The sequence below is a fragment of the Pholcus phalangioides genome, unplaced genomic scaffold (assembly GCF_987345545.1).
Source record: "Pholcus phalangioides strain wild (caught in Gottingen) unplaced genomic scaffold, Ppha-v1.0 ptg000004l_1, whole genome shotgun sequence".
In the NCBI taxonomy this organism is placed as follows: Eukaryota; Metazoa; Arthropoda; class Arachnida; order Araneae; family Pholcidae; genus Pholcus; species Pholcus phalangioides.
The window spans coordinates 49985209-50004519 of record NW_028301597.1 but is presented as its reverse complement, the minus strand read 5'-3'; the positions used below and the strand labels follow the sequence as shown (position 1 = coordinate 50004519).

Sequence of the window (19311 nt, the reverse complement as noted above, 5' to 3'; positions counted from 1 at the left end):
ATTTTGTATGTGACCATACCTCCCGGGGATTTCTGGGCAGGAAATTCCTTTTCACATGATTCGGCTGAATCACCGTTCTAGTGAAAAAACACATTTTGTTGAATTTGCTAGAAAAGCTCAATTTAAAATTTTTCAAATCCTGAATTCATTATTTAACGTGTGTTTCCATGTCCAGTTCATGGTTCTCCTTGATGACTATTTTGTGCTTGAGCTTGTTGTTTACAGTTTTAAAATTTCTCAAAATCGCCGTGCATTATAGTTATATAAAACATAGAGGGGGCAAAACCATTTTTTAAAGTGAATTTTCTTTAATGACAGGTTAATTGTTCACTAAAGATGGCCATGAAACTAATGTCACTGAGGCAGAGCTATTTTTTGCGTCCGAAATTCGTGACTTTGTCGGACCATAGATCTACTTCACTTGAAAAAAGTCCATCGTGGAAATTTTATCACTCAGATTCGCTTTGCGCTATCGGAACAGAACCGGAGAGGAGTTCCTCCGAATTCAAAGTAAATGTTTCAAACATGCATTTATTCCTCTTTATGCTTTATTGACTCCAGAACTGAAGTATTTACAGGTCGGCTAAGCGGGCTGTAGCCGAGGGCAGCAAGTTCGGAGGGGCGACAAATTTAATGAACGAGTGGAAAGAAGGGCAGCAAAACCGTAAATCCACCACTGCCTAGAGAACTGGGGATAGGTATGTAAACAACGAAAAGAGTGACTTGGAGAGTGTGAGGTGGGTGGCATGGACTTTATATACCCTTCAGAATGTCGCCAAGATTAGAACGGAGTCACGCTTTCGGACGTCTTTCTTTCCAAAGACAAAATCGCTAAGAAGTGGCTGTTGAAAACGAAAAAATAACGATAAAAACAAACAATAAAGCAACATTAGCAACAAAGACTAAATATGGCATTGAGATTAAAAATACAGGGTGATTATAATTAAAGTTCCCGTACTCTAAGTAGTACTTTTTTTAGTAGTATTTAAAAGAGTTCAGTTTTCGGCCACCAGGGGAAAAATATCGAATTTCTTATTGCATCATACATTCCCCCCCCCCCCATGGTCTATATAGCGTATATACCAAGTTTCAATGGAATACATCTACCAGAACGGGCGCTACATAGCTCTGACTAGTTTCATTATACTGGTACTGCTCAGACCAATGTCGCACCTGTCATTTTGTTTATTGCAATAATTATGTAATGAATTTTTTTTATATTATAGGAAAACTATTCTAGAATGCAATCATTGGTGAATGAATTGAGAGACACCGTTACGAAAATTGTGAAAGGTAAGAATTCCTGATCAATATGCATCAAGATCAAATACCTTCCATTAAAAAAAATCAATGATGTGGAATCAACAGTTAATGCTTGTTTGTTATGAATTCAGATGGACTTGAAAATTTAGTTCGTAAATGGGAGAGATGTTCAAAAAAGGGCATATACTGTTCATGTTCAGAGGATTAGTTCTTAAAAATGTGCTGGTTGATAAAATTGAGCAGAAACTGTATTTGATGAACTACCTCACAATTCATTTATTCTTATGATATGATTTATACTTCATATTTGTCTATTATGTACATTTATTTAGAAAATTGTCTGACTATAAATTTTGATTTCCAAAATGAATGTAACTGGCTTATTTCATTCCTACTTACAGGAGGTGGAGATAAAGCTATACAACGTCATATTTCTAAAGGCAAAATGCTACCTCGTGAAAGAATAACAAACTTGTTGGATCTTGGGTATGATGCTTTTAAAATATGACATAATGCTTCAGTGTGGTCAGAGGTGTTGGCAAGATGTAAACATTGAATTGGGGCCTGAAGGTGTCAGATGTTCCACGCAGAGCCACAGCTAGATGCTTGGTCAGCTTGTGCAAGCACACATTTTGGCGCCCCCATAATGTTGAAAAAGTGGTTAAATGGTGAAATTTAGCCCCCCTTCCCCTGGTCCAATGCCTGGGGCACCAGAGAATGCAATCTTCCCCATAGTTGTGGCCCTAGTTTCCTATAAGTTCTATATGGAATCTATTATGGAATTTAAGATTGCATAGTGAAGAAGGAAAGTTGTGTCATATTTGGGTGAGAGGAGGTTGGCCTCTCCCTCACAATGTTTTTTGTCAAGGTCACACTGCTTTGATCGTATAAATATTTTGGCTCTGTCTCATAATAATATTTTAGGATTGAAGTGATATTTGTATCAAAGGCAATAAATCATGGTGTGGAAAAAATACCGCAAATTGTCAACATATTTCGGTAATATATAAATAAATTTGAAAACATGTTTCTGCACTTGTGGATGCAGTTTGCAAGGGGAAAACAAAGAATTGTTAGTTGTTCTTTGTTTTCTACCTTGAAAATGTCAACCATGTTTGAGTTTAAAACATGTTCTTTTTTCACTAGTCTTTTTTGTCCCATCGCCCCCTTCTTCAGAAATTTTTTTGTCCCATCGCCCCCTTCTTCAGAAATTTTTTTCTCCCAGCGCCCCCAACGCAATCTAACCTATAGAATTCTATGCTATACCCATAGCTTCTACCACCCATGTTGGGAATCACTGGTCTAATGGCACAATTTTAAATGCTGCAAGTGATATTCTGCATCACTTCATAATTCTTTCAAAATTTTGTTTATACATTTTATTTTTGCATAATAAAGAATTTAAATTGGACTTCATGACTTACTAATGACTGTTTTTCTGTCTTAAGGTCTCCATTCCTGGAAATCGGTCAATTAGCAGCTCATAATTTTTATTCAAATGAAGAAGTGCCTGCAGCAGGAATTATTGTTGGCATTGGTCGTATCTGTGGGTAAAGAACCTATTTCTTAATTTTTTAAAAAATCCATGTGTTTTTTTTACCTTAATTTGTTACATTTATGACTCGCTGCTTAATTTGAAACTTTAAACAGAAATCAAATTAAAAATTTTCCCCATTTTGATGGGAATCTGCAAAGCTTGTATTGTTCTTTGCTAAGTGTGGTGACGACATACAAATTTTCACCAAAGGCATGTATTAAAATGCATTGTATAGAAGCTTCCTGGTAACAAGATCAGTAGGGGGTCATAGGGTTAGAACACAATTTTGGTGAGTTCAGAGTTCAATTTCTGTCTTGGGCTTGGAGATTTTTTAATTTAACTTTTTAAACTGTAGGTTGAACATGATTTAATTTGTTCTTGTGAGCATAAAATTACCATTAATTTAAAAAGAAAATAAAATTATCACAGAATGTTCAGCATTGGTAATTCTGATATTTAATATTAGAGAAGCGAAAATCATTGCTTTATGATAGTTATCTGAATTAGAATTTTTTTTCTATCTTTCTCTGTGTAAAATTAAAAACATATGTTTAAGCTGATTTTTTCAATTTTAGTTTTTCAATAATTAATGGTTAAATGAATATTCATGATTGAATGTTTGCAATCTTGTTAGGAAATGTATTTTTCACAGAAAAATCACAAATGAATAATGCAAATACAATTAAAATACAAACTTCTAATGCATTTTGACATACTATGGGTGTCATCTTCAGAGAATAAGAAATATCACGCTGATTGAAAATACCACTTGGACGCTGATTGAAAATACCACTTGAACTCTTGACTCTCGGTTGCTCAGCAGAAAGAAAAATATACATCTGTTCAAGTTAAACTTTGTCCTGCTCATGAAGTTTGACAAATATATATTTTTCTTTCCACTGAGCAACTGAGAGTTAAGATTTGGTAACCAATCCAAGTGGAATCCTTTGTCAATGTGATATTTTTTATCCTCTGAAGATAAGGATAGCGTGGCGAAATGCATTAGGAGTTTTGTATTTTCCTTGTATTTGCCTTATTTGTTGGTGATTGTTATGAGTATTACTAGGTAAAGTTTATCTACTTTTCCAAATGTATACTTACATATATTATCATCCAGAAAACATTTACATCATAATTTTCTGGTAAGTTATTATTATAATTTTCTTGTAGAACAGAATGCATGGTCATAGCGAATGATGCTACTGTCAAAGGAGGTACATATTATCCACTCACTGTAAAAAAACATTTGAGAGCACAAGAAATTGCAAGAGATAATCATTTGCCTTGTATATACCTTGGTAAGAGCTCAACTTTGAGTTTTTTTCTGATGTTTGAATTCCAGATTGTATTTCCTGAACTTATTGATATCATTCCAATAGTTGATTCTGGTGGAGCAAATCTTCCTAGGCAAGCTGATGTATTTCCAGACATAACACATTTTGGAAGGATATTTTATAACCAAGCAACTCTGTCTTCTCAAGGAATTCCTCAAGTAATGATTTTCTAGTCTGTTGATGGAATTTTTTATCAGTATTTTATCATAAGAATATATTTTTTTTTGGTTTTTTCATTGGAGTAATTTTTTGTTCTGTATATCTCGAATTGAAGATAGCTGTGGTTATGGGTAGCTGTACAGCAGGTGGTGCATATGTTCCAGCGATGGCTGATGAAAGTGTCATTGTGAAGAAGCAAGGAACTATATTCCTTGGTGGACCACCATTAGTAAGATTTTTTTTTCTGAATATCAACATCCTCCTTCCTTCACATCATATCATCAGATACAAGTAAAAATAAATACAAATACAAGGCCATGACAGGAAAAATGCCCAACTAGGTGGCTGGGAAAAAGATGGCCATAACAAATATGGATACCATATATTTCTAAAGTACATTAAAATGCAATTATAAAAGCTAAAAACTATGTATACATGATATAGAATTACGCCACTGTGGTGGTCAAGTGGTTATAGTGACGGACTCGCGTCATGAGGTCCTGGGTTAGAATGCCACCGTGGTGATCGGCTGAAGTTGGTTTTCTGTACTTTCCAACTTCAAGGCGTGAATGCGAGCTGATCTCCCTGTTAGAAAGTATCGCCACAGAGAGCAACAGACCTACAAACAGCACAAATGTAATTCAATCATGATACATCACTCAGTTCACTTCTGAAATATAGACGGCAGCACTGAAAAAATCAAACACAGCACTACATACTCACTCATACTGTTAGGTACATACACAGTTACACTTCCAGCACAACTCACTAGGTAGTAAATCGCCCATAGATGGTGATAGACATGGGTTGTGCTCGGTTTGAAAGAAAGAAAGATATAGTATTACGCAATGCCCATAAAAAATATTTATGGTTGTCTTATTCATAATACAGATAACATTATATATTTAATTTGGTTTTTTTACAGGTGAAAGCGGCCACTGGTGAGGAAATAAGTTCAGAAGATCTTGGAGGAGCAGATCTACATTGCAGGTTAATATTGGTTGAGATTGGTAAACCATTTATTGAAATGTCTCAGTATATGCAGGGTGTCTCAAAACTCCATGTATAGACTTTGAGGGGGTAGTAGAGAGCCTTGATATGAACCATATTCACATGAACAAAGTATGACCTGAACTGTAGGGATAGAAGAGACACAAAAACCAACACAAGAGCACCAACACAATACAGGAAGCAGTGAAAACACTTTATGAAGCAAAATTTATCAGTACTAGTTCCACAACCATTTATTATCAATATTTCGAATATATTTGCATTAGATGTACATTGGATCCCACTTATAACATTCTTATTTACATTTACAACGTTTTCCCACTTAATACAACTTATTTTCCTGGTCCTAACTATCATTTATACTCATTGAAATTTCCAATTTAAAGCGTTTTACCACTTACAACATTTTTTTATGACAGTTTTTTTTAAAAGAAAAACGTCCTTATCAAAATCCACTCTATTGAAATGTGTCATATCAGATGACAGAACAGTTTGAATATTTTTGAAGACACATACTATTTGCTTTTAATATTTCAAGGAAAGATGCTTTTTTTGGATATATCTCGAGGTAAACTTGGAAAGTAAAATCTTCTTTTCTTTGCTGGGAATCGAACCCAGGTTCTCTTGCAATCTCGGCAAGAGGACCAGGGTTCGATTCCTGGCAGAGACCAGAAGACTTTTCTTTCAGAGTTCATCTCAGCATAATATCCAGAAAAAACTCGATTTCCTTGATATATCAGGCTGAGAATCTGATTATATTTATGTAAATGTTTATGAAAACTAACTTCATGTGTTTATTAAGTATTTTTATAGTTTTTGTAAAATATATTAACACGCAGGAATTCTGGTGTTGCTGACCATTATGCTTTAGATGACCAACATGCTTTACATATCACACGAAGAATCATCCAGAATCTCAATAAAATTAAAAACATGCAGGTACTATCACCCCAATCAACTAAATAGTTAATTAGTTTGGTTCTTTATTAATTTCTTTAATTGCTACTGTTTGATCAAAGTGTTTGATGAAAAGAAAAACTTTTATTTTGAAGGTTTCAATCACAGAACCTGAAGAACCACTTCTTCCAGCTGATGATATATATGGGATAGTTGGTGACAATCTAAAGAAAACCTTTGATGTTCGAGAGGTGGGTCTGTATCTTTGTTTTTTAGCATGAAATTCTTGATGAATGCCGCCTGACAGTCCAGTGGTTAGGGAGCTAGCTTCTGACTGTGCAGGTATGGGTTCAAATCCTGGTTCGGAGATGGATGTCTACTAGCACTAAGAAATTCCCTGGACAGATCTTATGGATCTCTTGGGAATACGCGCGTAAGAATTATTTTTTATTAATACATAAGGATTGTGTGATTTAACTACTCAGTAAAATTTAGTAAACAATGGAATTTTGTTTAGAGTGAAGAAAAAAAAAATAAAACCATTTCAAAAGTTGGTCACTGGGGGGGGGGGGGGAGATTGATGCTTTAATGTGATGGAAAATAATGCAGAATAACAAAAATTTACAAGTAATTGAAGAAATGCTCAATTTGCCATTTCCCATATTCTAATACAATCTGAAATATCAAAATACACTGCTGGCCACCCAAATTGCAACACCAAGAAAGACAAGAGATATCGCAACAATATTTATTTTGTAGATAACATGTTGACCAAGCATCAAATGATTAAATTTATAGACTTCTGTGAAGTGTGGTTCCTGCCAAAATCAGTAGCCAGCGTAGTCGCCATTGTTGGAGATCACCGCTGCCACATGCCTCGGCATTGGTTCAAAGAGACTTTGGATGTGTTCTTGGGGTACAGCAGACCAAGCAGCTTCCACGCGTTGCCAAAGTTGATCTGGTGTGGCAGCTGGGGATGTAATCTGGGTCAATCGTTGAGCAACCATGGACCACATGTTTTCTATCGGCGAAAGATCCGGAGAGCGAGCTGGCCAGGGAAGCAATTCAATCTGGCGATTGACGAAGAACCTTTGGACAATGCGTGTCATGTGTGGTCGCGCATTATCCTGTTGAAATATGGCTGTGGGCAAGCCCTGAAGGTAAGGAAGGACAACTGGCTCCAACACCTCGGAGATGTAGCGCTGGCTTTTTAAAGTACCGGCAATGCGTACTAGAGGAGTGCGAGAGTGATATCCAATACCGCCCCATACCATAATACCCGGTGCAGGACCAGTGTGGCGGTGCATAACGCAGCTGTTCAGCATCCTCTCTCCACGGTGTCTCCAGACTCGAATCCGACCATCGTGGTGTTGCAGACAGAAGCGGGACTCGTCAGTAAAGACAATTTCATTCCATTGTGTCGTCCACATCCTTCTTTCATCGCACCATTGGCGGCGAAGACGTCTGTGGTTCTGCGTCAAGGGTAGACGAAGCAATGGACGTCTTGCTGACAGACCACTCTGCTGTAAACGGCGTCGAATGGTACGCGCAGACACTGGATGATGCGGTACAGACTGAATGTGCTGTGCTATGGTTCGTGATGTGGCTGAGCGATCCGTCACTGCCATACGCACAATACGGCTGTCATCACGTGAAGTGGTGCACTGAGGTGGATGCGATCGAACACGTCGGTCCGTCGTACCCTCCTGCATCCAACGATCACATATCCGCATTACAGTTGTTTGGTTTCGTCCAACACGACTACTGATTTCCCTGAAAGATAATCCACAATCTCGGTAGGCCACTATCCTTCCTCTGTCGAACTCGGATACTTGATCAAGAGATGATCGCTGTTTTCTACGAGGCATAATTGATCGTTTTTTTGAAAAAACCACAAGAAAAACACAATTGCCGTACTTCAAATCGTCGAAATCTCCAAGCCTTAAATAGCGCTTTGAAGTGGCGCCACAGGCGCGCGTTATGTGCGTCTGCGCTGAAATTCTAATCATTTGCATATCTCACCTCCGCTAATGCATGTTGTAAATTTCATATTTTTTGCATGCTTCCTTCAGGGTGTTGCATTTACGGTGGCCAGCAGTGTACTAACCTATATAACATCTGAGTGTTTTATTGATATTTTTCTACGCAATGCATGATGAAGACTTCTAGTTCTGCTAAATTTGTAAGATGTTCATTATAAGCATGACATTCTTTAGATGATTCCAATGCTAAAAATGGCATAGATACAGATTTGGTTAATGGGTGGCCATGTTATACTACTATTACTTAACTGTACATTCACCTCGTACACATTCCAGAATTTACAGAATTTCTATTGAACAGGTTCAGGCCAGAATGTGTGTTCTGAGTATATGCCTTAACACATTTATGTTATCAAAATTGTGCTAGTTTTGTTTTCTTTCTGGTGCTGACATCGCCTTCCATATTTTGAAGCAAAGATGGTTAAAGCTTGAATTTTCATGTTATGTAAATATTGTGTTGAAGGCCATGGATACATGGACCATATATTGTGCTTGCTCTCTGTGGAGGGACTTTTTCAGCTTTAAATTGAAAACTGCAGAAAACCAACTTCAGTCAGCCACCACTGAGTGACCATGTTGTAGGAGAATGAAGGCTGATTATTCTATCATTTCAAAAGTAACCCAAAATGGTTTTTTTATTTTTATTTTTATTAAATGACTGCAAGATAGAGCTTCACTTTTGATTTTTTTATATGGCTGCTGTAAGATATAAAAATGCTTTTCCTGATGATCTTTATTAGAATCATTAGAAAGCTGATGCTGTGTACTCATCGGGATACCCATGTGCTCGAAAACTGTAAGAAATATTAAACTGTAAAATTGGAAAGTGATTTGAAAATAAAATATGGAACAGTTCAGTAAAAATAAATTAACATTTTAAAAGTCCAAGCATCATCACTTGCAACTGTAATCTATATTTTTAATGTGGAAGAAGAAAAACTACCTTTTTTTAAATGAAGGTTTTATAACTATATGAAAAGTGCAGCAACCCAATAATAGCAATAAAAAACCAATAATTATGATAAAATATAAATATACTGCCCATGAGAAAAAACTATGGTTGTCTCAAAAAATAACTTGAACGAGCTGGATTCGAACTTTGGTCTTCAGGTTCACAGTCTCATTACCACCTACACCAATTCAGTGAATCATTAGCATGAGGGGGGGGGGGGAGAACCCATTTTTTTATTTTATGTAGCAAACATATTTAGTGCTGATAAATTTGATACTCATTGAATTTATTTTAAAAATACAGGTTATTTCGAGAATAGTTGATGGCAGTAAATTTGACGAATTCAAAGCTCTATATGGAGATACTCTAGTCACAGGTAAAAATGTTCTTTAGAAACAATTTTCAAAAGTTTTTTTCATCAATCTTTAAACTGTTTCCTTCATGAATAGATGATCAGCTTGGTAGGTTGCTGAACTGCTTATTGATGACATGCAGCATGGGGTAAAAAGAGAGGGAAATTTTTCCTTTTTAGTTTACAGAAAAGGGTATAATATTTACCACTATTTCCACAGTATTTCAAGGTAAAAATATGTACATTTATAATAAGTACAGTAATGAATAGTAATATAATAGATACAGTAAGTTATAATAAGTGTTAAGCTGAAGAGAACTTTTTCTATTGGTTTTACAAATCAAGTTATACTATCAACTTAACATTTTTTGATTCATTGAAATTATTAAAATGATCCTATATTTTTAGTATTTCCCATACAGTAACTGAGATTACTTTGTCATTCGATTCTAAAGCTTTTATGAATAGGTTTTCTCTCAATGTCTCTCATAGGAGAGGGGCTCTCTGGCATTTTCTTTTTTTAGGCTGGATTTCTGTCCTTTTCATTTTGTAAATGCAGCAATTCTCTATGATCTACCTCTGGAAGAGGTAACTGGCTGTAAATGAAGACTGGGTCATTTGCTGTGGCATTGATCATTGGTTGAGTGATTGCCATTAATTTTTTCACCAAAAAATAATAATTTTCTAAAATCTAATATTTAACTTTGCTCAATTCTTCATCATGTTTGGGTTAAGAAATTATAAATTAGTCAGAATTGGTCCTAATTTTTCATTATATACTGCATAAAAATTTTTAAAAACTTATAGTAACCAAGCTTTATGGATCATTGATAAAACAGCACTGGCTAATTTTATTTGATGTGTAATTTTAGAAATTATAAATTTTTCTTGTCAAGTGTGCTTTTTTCAAAAAGTGTTTGCTATACATTCTCTCATTGCATGTAAAGAATGTATTAATAACACGTATAAAATTGTTTCTGTTGCTTAATTATGATAAAAAATGTATCTTTTAAACTTAGCAATATGTTACAGATGATATTGTTTAAATTTGTGTGTGTGTTTCTCATCTTCTAGGATTTGCACGATTATATGGCTATCCTATTGGTATCATTGGAAATAATGGAGTTTTGTTTTCAGAAAGTGCACTCAAGGTACTGAATTTCTCCTTAAGACTCTGCTTATCTTCTGTTGCAAATTACCATTTTTTTTAACCATTGATAATCATTACTGAAATACAAAGATGAAAAGCTATGAATAGTAATGACTACTCAGTGTTTCCTTCTAGAATATTTTTTTTATGGTTCAAAGTTCAAATATAATCAAGCAATACTTCCACAAATATGCAGTCCTGAGTGGATATTTTAATTGCATATCAAATAGCATAAAGTGGATTCAAATTAACCATGATTTTTTTTTCCGATCTCGTAAGAGCATGAAATGAAGTGTGTGCATGTGTTTTTGTTTCTTCCAATTTTAATTTCTTCATTCTAATTTCTTCGCAAATACTTCAGTAACCATTATAATATATAAGAATTTAATAAAAATACTTGAAATGCATAACCTTGATGGTTTATATTTCATAGGACTTTTGTAAATTAAATATATTTTTTTAATATTTTTTATAAATATATAAAATATATTTAATTTTAACTAAGGACATCCTAGTATGGACATAAATAAGTTCCATGTGTATAATGAACATTTTCATTGATTTCTCACACAAACTCTATTATAAGTGCTCAATATATGCAAATACAAAAGCCACACACAACAGGCAAATTCTCCAACGAGGTAGCTGAAAAGAAGATACCTATGAAAATATGGATGTCAAATATAACCAAAATACAGCAACCCTATATAAAAGCAAATGTCAGTAAAGAAAAAACTAATAATTAATACTATATAATACACTATCTATAAAAAAGATTATAGTTTTCTTATCTAAGTATAGATATCTTCTCGATTCATTTAATTATGTTTATCATACTTCTTTTTAATGTATCAAATGTGTTAGAATTCACGTCCCCCGGAGGTAAACTATTCCATTTATTAACAGCCCTATTAGAGAAAAACTCCCTGCAACACCACAACCTGGAATTGTCCCTTATTAAACAATACTGGTGTTCCCTTATCAAAGCAGTTGATTAATAACTCATTGTCCATCCTATCCGTCCCATTGAAAATTTGAAAGACTTTGATCATATCCCCCGACACTTGCATTTCTCCAATGCAAATATATTCAAGATATCAAGTTCTTCTTTCAAGCCTTGCGTGGGAACAAGAGCACACCTAGCTCTTCTCTGTACCCACCAACCAAGTTTACATCCTCTCTGCAGGTAAGGCCTCCAAAACCTTACAGCGTACTCCAGTCTAGTATGAACTAAGCCTCGGAAAAGTAGAAGAATGACTTTTTAAGAGAATGTTGAGAGACCTTTTTAAGAATGAAACCAAGCATTCTATTAGCTTTTTGACCACTGCTGCACAATGTTCAGAAAACCCAAGCCGCTCATCAATGAGAATTCCCAGATGGGTGACCCTAGTTGCATCTGGGATACTAATACCATTCAACTTATAAAAGAAATGTGTAAGTGAACCTGGGCTCCCCATTCATTAGCCCATGCCACATTCATATTCAAGTTTGTCTGAAGCCTCTCCCTATCACTTGGATTCGCGACTACCTCCATTAGCTTCATGTCATCTGCAAATTTGCTAACAGTCCTGTCAATACCCTGATCAAGTTTATCGATAAAAAATGAAAAAAAATATGGGCCCAGGGACACTTCCTTGAGGGATTTTACTTTTGACACCTGTCCAATCAGAAGATTCCATATGAAGGAAAGACTTTTCTGATATTCTGAGTTGATTGGCTATGTTTGGTTCATTAAATTTTTTCATACAAACTGTTAGAAAAAAAAAAATGAAAGTTTCAATTGGAAATTGCATTGTTTGTTTTTTTTTTAAAGAAATTTTTAATCATTATCTATTTCAGGGAACTCATTTCATAGAATTATGTTGCAAAAGAAAAATCCCACTTCTTTTTCTACAAAATATCACTGGTAAGAACATTTGTTTCTTTAAAAAAAAATTCATTTCCATGTCAAATGCTGCTAGAAGCCAATAGATTTGATGGTTCAGGACTATAACACAAATTATTGATAATATTTTTTGAAATATAGGATTTATGGTTGGAAGAGAAGCAGAAGCTGGAGGTATTGCCAAACATGGTGCTAAGATGGTTACAGCTGTGGCTTGTGCTCAGGTGCCAAAATTCACAGTCATAATTGGTGGCTCATATGGAGCTGGAAACTATGGAATGTGTGGAAGGGCATATTCGTAAGTATCGTGCGTATAATTAATAGTGCAATTATCTTATATATTTTTTAGTTTCACATAGATGAAATCATGTTTTAAACGTGCAAATTCTAATGCAGAAAATAAAGAATCAACCAAACTGTTTGATTCTCTATCTTAATGTTATATTTCTGCTTCTGTTTTATGTTGATTCTATCTTGTATTTCAATTCAATTTTGTGCAATACTATTCTACAATGTGCTATATATTAATTATAATGTTAGATGTTATTTGCTTTATAGTCCAAGGTTTTTATTCATGTGGCCAAATGCTCGAATATCTGTAATGGGTGGAGAACAAGCAGCTGGCGTATTGGCCCAGATCACAAAGGACCAGAAAGAAAGAGAAGGGAAACCTGTAAATATATTATAGCCTTTTTTCTTTCTTTCCTGCATTGAATTTTGAGAAATATGAACATATTCTGTGATTTAGAAAAAATAGAAATATATATTACTTATACATAAATACAGGATGTCCCAAATTGTTTGCACAGCAGATATATCTGTAACTGTTGACTTTTGAAACATAATTTTGATTACAAAATATTTTAAAATGGCATGCAGTTACTTAAAACCTTAAAATTTGTTTGAAGGATTGTATACATGAAAATAAAAAAAATAACTTTTTATACAGTCCCTGTGTGCCCCAAACCCAATTAGAAAGTCATTGCCCAGTCTATTCTGAGGCCAACAAAAAATATTCCATGTTTTTAAGTGCAATATTCACTGAGATATTTAAGTTAACAAAACAGAGGAAATTTGGAAAAAACAGCTCTAAATGTGGAAAAAAACCGTTTTACACATATTTCACACTGTTTTTCCCAAATTTCCTCCATTTTTCGAATTGAAATATCTCAGTGAATATTGCACATAGAAAATATAAAACATATAGAAACATGGAATTGTTATTGTTAGCATCAGAAGAGACAGGGCAACAACTCTTTAATTGGGGTTTTGAGCATGCAGGAGACTATAAAAAGTTAATTTCTTTATTTTTTAATGTATACAACCCCTCAAACAAATTTTGAGATTTTAAGTAACTGCACGGCATTTGAAAACTTTTTGGAATTGATGAAGTATGCTTTGAAAGTCAACGGTTATGGAGATAGCCGCTGTGCAAACAATTTGGGACAGCCTGTATGTGCATAATCATAAAATTAGAGTTCAGAGTGAAACATTTTTTTCAGAGATTGTAGATGTTTCAGAAAGAATATCTGTTGATATTATTTTAGCATATAGAAATGTTATTTTCAGCATATAAGGCAGTTGCAGATGAGAGTTTTGCATTTTTGGCATTTTGTCTGCATGAACATTGAGCATTTCAGGATTATGATTTTAGGAGGGGCAAATATTTGAAAATTTTCCTGGCCTTGCCCTACTCTTTTAGGATCAGTCAGTTGATTATGAGTTATTTTATGGGAAGACGTCTTGACCATTGAGTCTTGGCTAAAATCAAAGCATACTTTTTATCTTATTAGTAGAATCCCACACCACTGTGTTTCAGTAGAATTTTGTTCAATTATGATGGTTTAATATCCCAAATCAATGCCCTTAAATCAGTATTTCGCAAATGTGTGTCATTGCTCTTAGGGAAACCACCAATCTTTCTTAAGGGCGAGCAGCTTGCAACAGCAATATCTGCCTGCTCATTGCTGTGAAGAGATCTCTTCTCTAGACCATTCTGGGAAACCGTGGGTTGAGTATTGAAAACTACTGCCTTAAAGGATGGCCGCAAAATCCTTTTGTGTGATTCTTATAGATAGTTTGATTATTATAATTCTCCATATTGGATTGCCTCAGAATTGGATTTTGTTTGAGAATGTGAATGCTGAATGAATGAATAATTTCTTCTTATTATAGGTTATCATAAAAAATTATTAAACATTTGGGAAATGGGGTGTTAATGTAATGCATCAATTAGATTCAGCAAATAGATATCGGCAGTGTAGTTAAATTCTTTTGAATTGTTAAACATTTGGAAACTTTTGATCATATATATTTGAAATTCTGTTAATTTCAACAACTCATCTGCAGCCAAAGATATAGGTTGAGAATAGAAGAAAAGTCTGTATTCTAAAAAATCATTTTGTGTAATTTTTTATGAATTTGTAAATATTATGTATCATATCATGTATCACAGTGGTTCCCAAACTTTTCGAATCATGATTAAGGTGGTAGCAAGAGAGGAGGGGGAATTGGGGGTCTGGTCCCTGCCCAGAAATCTGGGAAAAATATCTGAAAAATTCGGAAATGATGGCCAAATTGATTGTTTTATCACTTTGGTCCCCCCCCCCCCTCCAAAATGCAAGTGATCCCCTTCCAAACGAAATTTCTGGCTACGAGCGTGACTGTGACCCTCTTTTAACAAAAAAAAAAATTAGTTACCCCTCACTAGTGACCATATGTTCCAGATTTCTGGATATTCTGTTTTCTGTTAGTAAATGTGTTGTCTCGAAAGCATTTTTCAGAATGTTTTTTTTGTTCCAATTTATATAATTAATGATGAATGAAATCAAATTATTTTTCATTATTTAGTTGACAGCGCTGTTTTATTATAAAATTGGTTTCTATATACAGCATGATTCTGAAAGAATCATCTAATTTCAAAATGATTCTTTGCTTGCTGTCAACCATTAATAATATTGTTCATAATATGTAAATGTTTCCCCCTAAAATATTAACATATTACAAAATCATTGTTTTTTTTAATTTTGAAAAACGCATAGAATTTTGAAATCTGGTGATTCTTTTTTAATCACCCTATGAATAGAAATTGATAAAATTTCATTATATGATACATGGTAAGTAATTCAGTTAAGTAAAGGTATTTTTTGTTTTGATGCATATTTACTTATGTTGCGAAAAAAAAAAAACCAAATTTCTTATTTGGACGTTTTTATTTTAGAGAATTTCTCACAACTTTCGGAATCATTGATATATCATATATCTATAGATTTTGATAAATATGAAATATTAACCACAAAAGCCAATATCTATATATATACATTCATTAGTGGACAGAAGAGGAAGAAAAAGCTTTAAAAGCTCCCATAATAGAACGTTTTGAAGAAGAAGGACATCCATACTATTCTAGTGCAAGGTGAGATTAGACAATCATTCAATACTATCATGACTTGTTTTTAAAGCCATTTGATGCTCAATGAAAATACTAAAGCTTAATGAGCTACTATAATGAGTTAGAGCTTATTTATGAGTTTATATAATCAGGGGTCTGTCTAGTTTTTTTGTAGGGGCTTGTTTTTGTAAAAATTTTCCTTATTTTTGTGAAAAGGATTATTAATTTTGTGAAAAGTAAATGATTTTCAGGGAAATGATATGATCTAGTTAATCTATCATAAAAGAAATGCCAAATTTATGGTTTCATTAATTTTTGTTTTATGGAGGGTTGATTTTCCAGATCCTGAATTTTGTGAAGGGTCCATTTTCCAGATCTTGAATTTTGTGAAGGGTCCATTTTCCAGATCTTGAATTTTGTGAAAGATCTGAAAAACAGACTCAAATTTTGGCTAGACAGATCCCTTATAATCTAATCTATGTTTTTTTTTTGGTCAAGATTTTTTATATATGTACTATAGTTCATTTCAGGTTAACTTGGCAGTGAAGAGAAAGGTAGAGAGTGTATTCCTTCGCCGCAAAATATAGTTCTCATACATTGGAGGTTTACGGTGATACTTTATGCAGAATATTTCAATTTTTCTATGGTTTTAAAAGAAATGCTGAAAAAATATCGTTTTGGACCGATGTTTATTCGTTTAAAATTTTTAAATTAGAAAAAATTTTGGTTACCATTAAATCGACAACGGCAACACTCTGGCGTGATATCCTAGAAATTTTCTCCGCCAATATCACTGTTGTGCTTTTTCGTTACACCCAATTATATACTGAATATACATATTTTACATCGCTATTCGGTTGAATTTTCCATAACGATAGAATTTTTCATTCAGTTTTACATGCAGTTATAGGCTTACATCAATACGAATAATCAATCAGTTTTTTTGTTTCTCCCGAAAATAGGCTTCAGTGAATTCAGATATTCACTCATAGATAACAGGAAGTGTTTCTCTTCCACGATACCGTTGTGAGAGGCCCTTTATGGGTGCAGAAGTTTTGGTTTTAGGTGTTTTTTTTAATTATTTATTTCTTGCCATCTTCTTGGGAGAGTAGTGGTTGCTGAATCCCCTATTGCCGATCACGGAGAGTGTTGTCACGAGTTGCGTCTTCACACGAACACCATGTTCCACCCAGTAGGGCCACCTGTTTCTCCAGATGCCCCTTACCTTTAGTTTCTTTTCAGATAAAATAAGTGGGGGAGGGGGGGGGCACAGTGGATTAGGCTTTCATCTTTTATGTGACAGTTATCTCTCTTTTCACGCTAAAACGTTCTCTGGCTCTTCTTTTCCTGAATACAATACTCACTGTAAACAAAACTCGATAAGAATCATCCGTAATAACCCCATGAGCGGCACATCAACGGTGTCAAAAGACTAAAACTGTCGTGAAAACAAGTGTCATCGACGTATACTGTTTGGGGAGGGGCAATGAGCGACGGAAATTTCGGCAAGAAAAGTGAGTAAAAAAATTCTAAACTGTCTTTTCCGCATTATTATTATTATTTGGTGCTATTCCTGCATTTTCACGTGAAAACAGAATTAATCTGCTTGTTCTTAATTTCTTTCTTTTTTTTGATTGGCTCCAAAAATTTTATTTAACGTGCATTTTTTTCCATATAAATTGAAGAAAAAAAATTAAAAATCCTTAAGTTTTTTTGAGAGCCATGATTAATATACAGTATTTTAAAATTATATGTTGCTTTAGTATTATTGTTTGGAATTTTTTTTATAAATAAATTTCAGCTAAGGGAAGGGAAATATTGCAGAAAAATATTACTACGTTTTTCAAAATTTTTAGTGTTACTTACGGCACATAAATGAAGAGTAAGTGACGTGCTGATGTAAGATAATTATTTTTCTAAATTTTAAAACACTTTCTAATAATAAAAAAAAAAAAAAATTATTTCAAAAACCTCACTTTAATTTCTGAACGTATCGGCACTGGTTTCTTTTTTTTAAGTCCTATAATTATTACTAATTTACCGTGAAATTTTTTTTACACTCGCTACACGTAAAAAAAGATTTTTCTCAGTGAGATTGGCGAGAATCGGCCATACTTTACCAAGGCTGCGCATCGATACATTAGTTAAGAGGCTTTCGTTCCCATAGCAACGCGTGATGCGGCTCCGTCGTAGCTTCCCCTTCACTGCAAAGTTAACCTGAAACGGACTATAGGTAGGTTATATTTAGGTGTGTGTATGTGTACCTTTGCAAGCAATATCTCTCTTCTTTATGAAAAATTATATTTAAATAACACTTCTTTGTTCTCATCTGATAAATTGTTCATTTGGATTCATTCTCCTCTCCTTCAGATTATGGGATGATGGCATTATTGATCCAAAAGACACCAGAAAAGTTATAGGACTTTGTTTAAGTGCTTCTCTGAATGCTCCGATAAAGGAAACTCAATTTGGAGTGTTCCGCATGTGAGATCGGACTGTTTTATAGGTATATATTTTTAAAGAAAAACATTTTTTTTTATAAAACCAATGGGAAGAAATATTCATTCAATTTTTGTAAAAAGATATGCAAATAAATAGTCAGCATGATTAACTATTGAACAATATTTGTTATTGATTCATAGTCTTGAATAATTTGGTTGTTGAATACTTTTTTCTAGTTTACCCACACCAATTTTGTATTTACTGCTATACAGTCCTATAATATTTTCCATCATGAAAGACAAGAATTGAAGTTTGCAAGTGAAATATTTATTTCTCTTCAATTTTTTAAAGAAATTGCTGATTAAAAAAAACAAGCTTTTTATGATGCATTGTGCATCTCATAAAAGTGTGTTTCAGAGAGCAAATGCATTAGTTTTTGTTAAAAACTTGAAAATTTCAGAATGTATTGTGTTACAAATATATAGAGTGTCCCATCAAGACTGCCCAAACTCTGCATGGCCAGATTCCTTGCTTGGAATACATAAAAAATGCCCAAAGAACTGTACCCGTATGACCCATAGTTTTCAAAAAAAGTGCAAAAGAAAAGTATGACGTCATATCCGGTGCAAGAAAAAAAAACTTTTCTAGAAACATGAACATCAGTATTTGCATGCCTCGATACGTGCAGTGGACATTTTGAACATCGTTTTATGTAAACATGCAAATACTGATGTTCATGTTTCCATTAAAGTTTTTTTTCGTGCATCACACAGATATGACATCATACTTTTCTTTCGTATTTTTCTTGAAAACTATGGGTCGCACAGGTACAGTTCTTTTGGTATTTTTTATGTATTCCAAGCAAGGAATCTGGCTGTGCAGAGTTTGAGCAGTCT

The 19311-nt window shown here is 34.0% G+C and overlaps 1 protein-coding gene across 1 annotated transcript; it reads left to right on the top strand.

Annotated features, from left to right (window-relative positions):
• Positions 1-74: 74 nt before the first annotated feature.
• Mccc2 (methylcrotonyl-CoA carboxylase subunit 2) lies at positions 75-18595 on the top strand. Its single transcript, XM_089231708.1, has 17 exons — positions 75-510; positions 1227-1293; positions 1665-1749; positions 2712-2813; positions 3971-4098; positions 4180-4292; positions 4409-4522; positions 5219-5283; positions 6144-6243; positions 6357-6452; positions 9499-9571; positions 10622-10698; positions 12537-12603; positions 12724-12880; positions 13141-13255; positions 15912-15997; positions 18344-18595. Exons 1-17 carry the CDS (start codon positions 337-339, stop codon positions 18459-18461), a joined length of 1737 nt encoding a protein of 578 aa, XP_089087834.1. The 5' UTR covers positions 75-336; the 3' UTR covers positions 18462-18595.
• Positions 18596-19311: the final 716 nt, after the last annotated feature.

What these genes read in the sequence shown, in the direction of transcription:
- Mccc2 (XM_089231708.1), top strand. Translation starts at nt 337, where the DNA reads ATGGCCATGAAACTAATGTCACTGAGGCAGAGCTATTTTTTGCGTCCG. An exon ending in CTTCTCAAGGAATTCCTCAA is followed by an intron (nt 4,293 to 4,408) that starts GTAATGATTTTC and finishes CTCGAATTGAAG; the next exon opens with ATAGCTGTGGTTATGGGTAG. An exon ending in ATGTGTGGAAGGGCATATTC is followed by an intron (nt 12,881 to 13,140) that starts GTAAGTATCGTG and finishes TTTGCTTTATAG; the next exon opens with TCCAAGGTTTTTATTCATGT.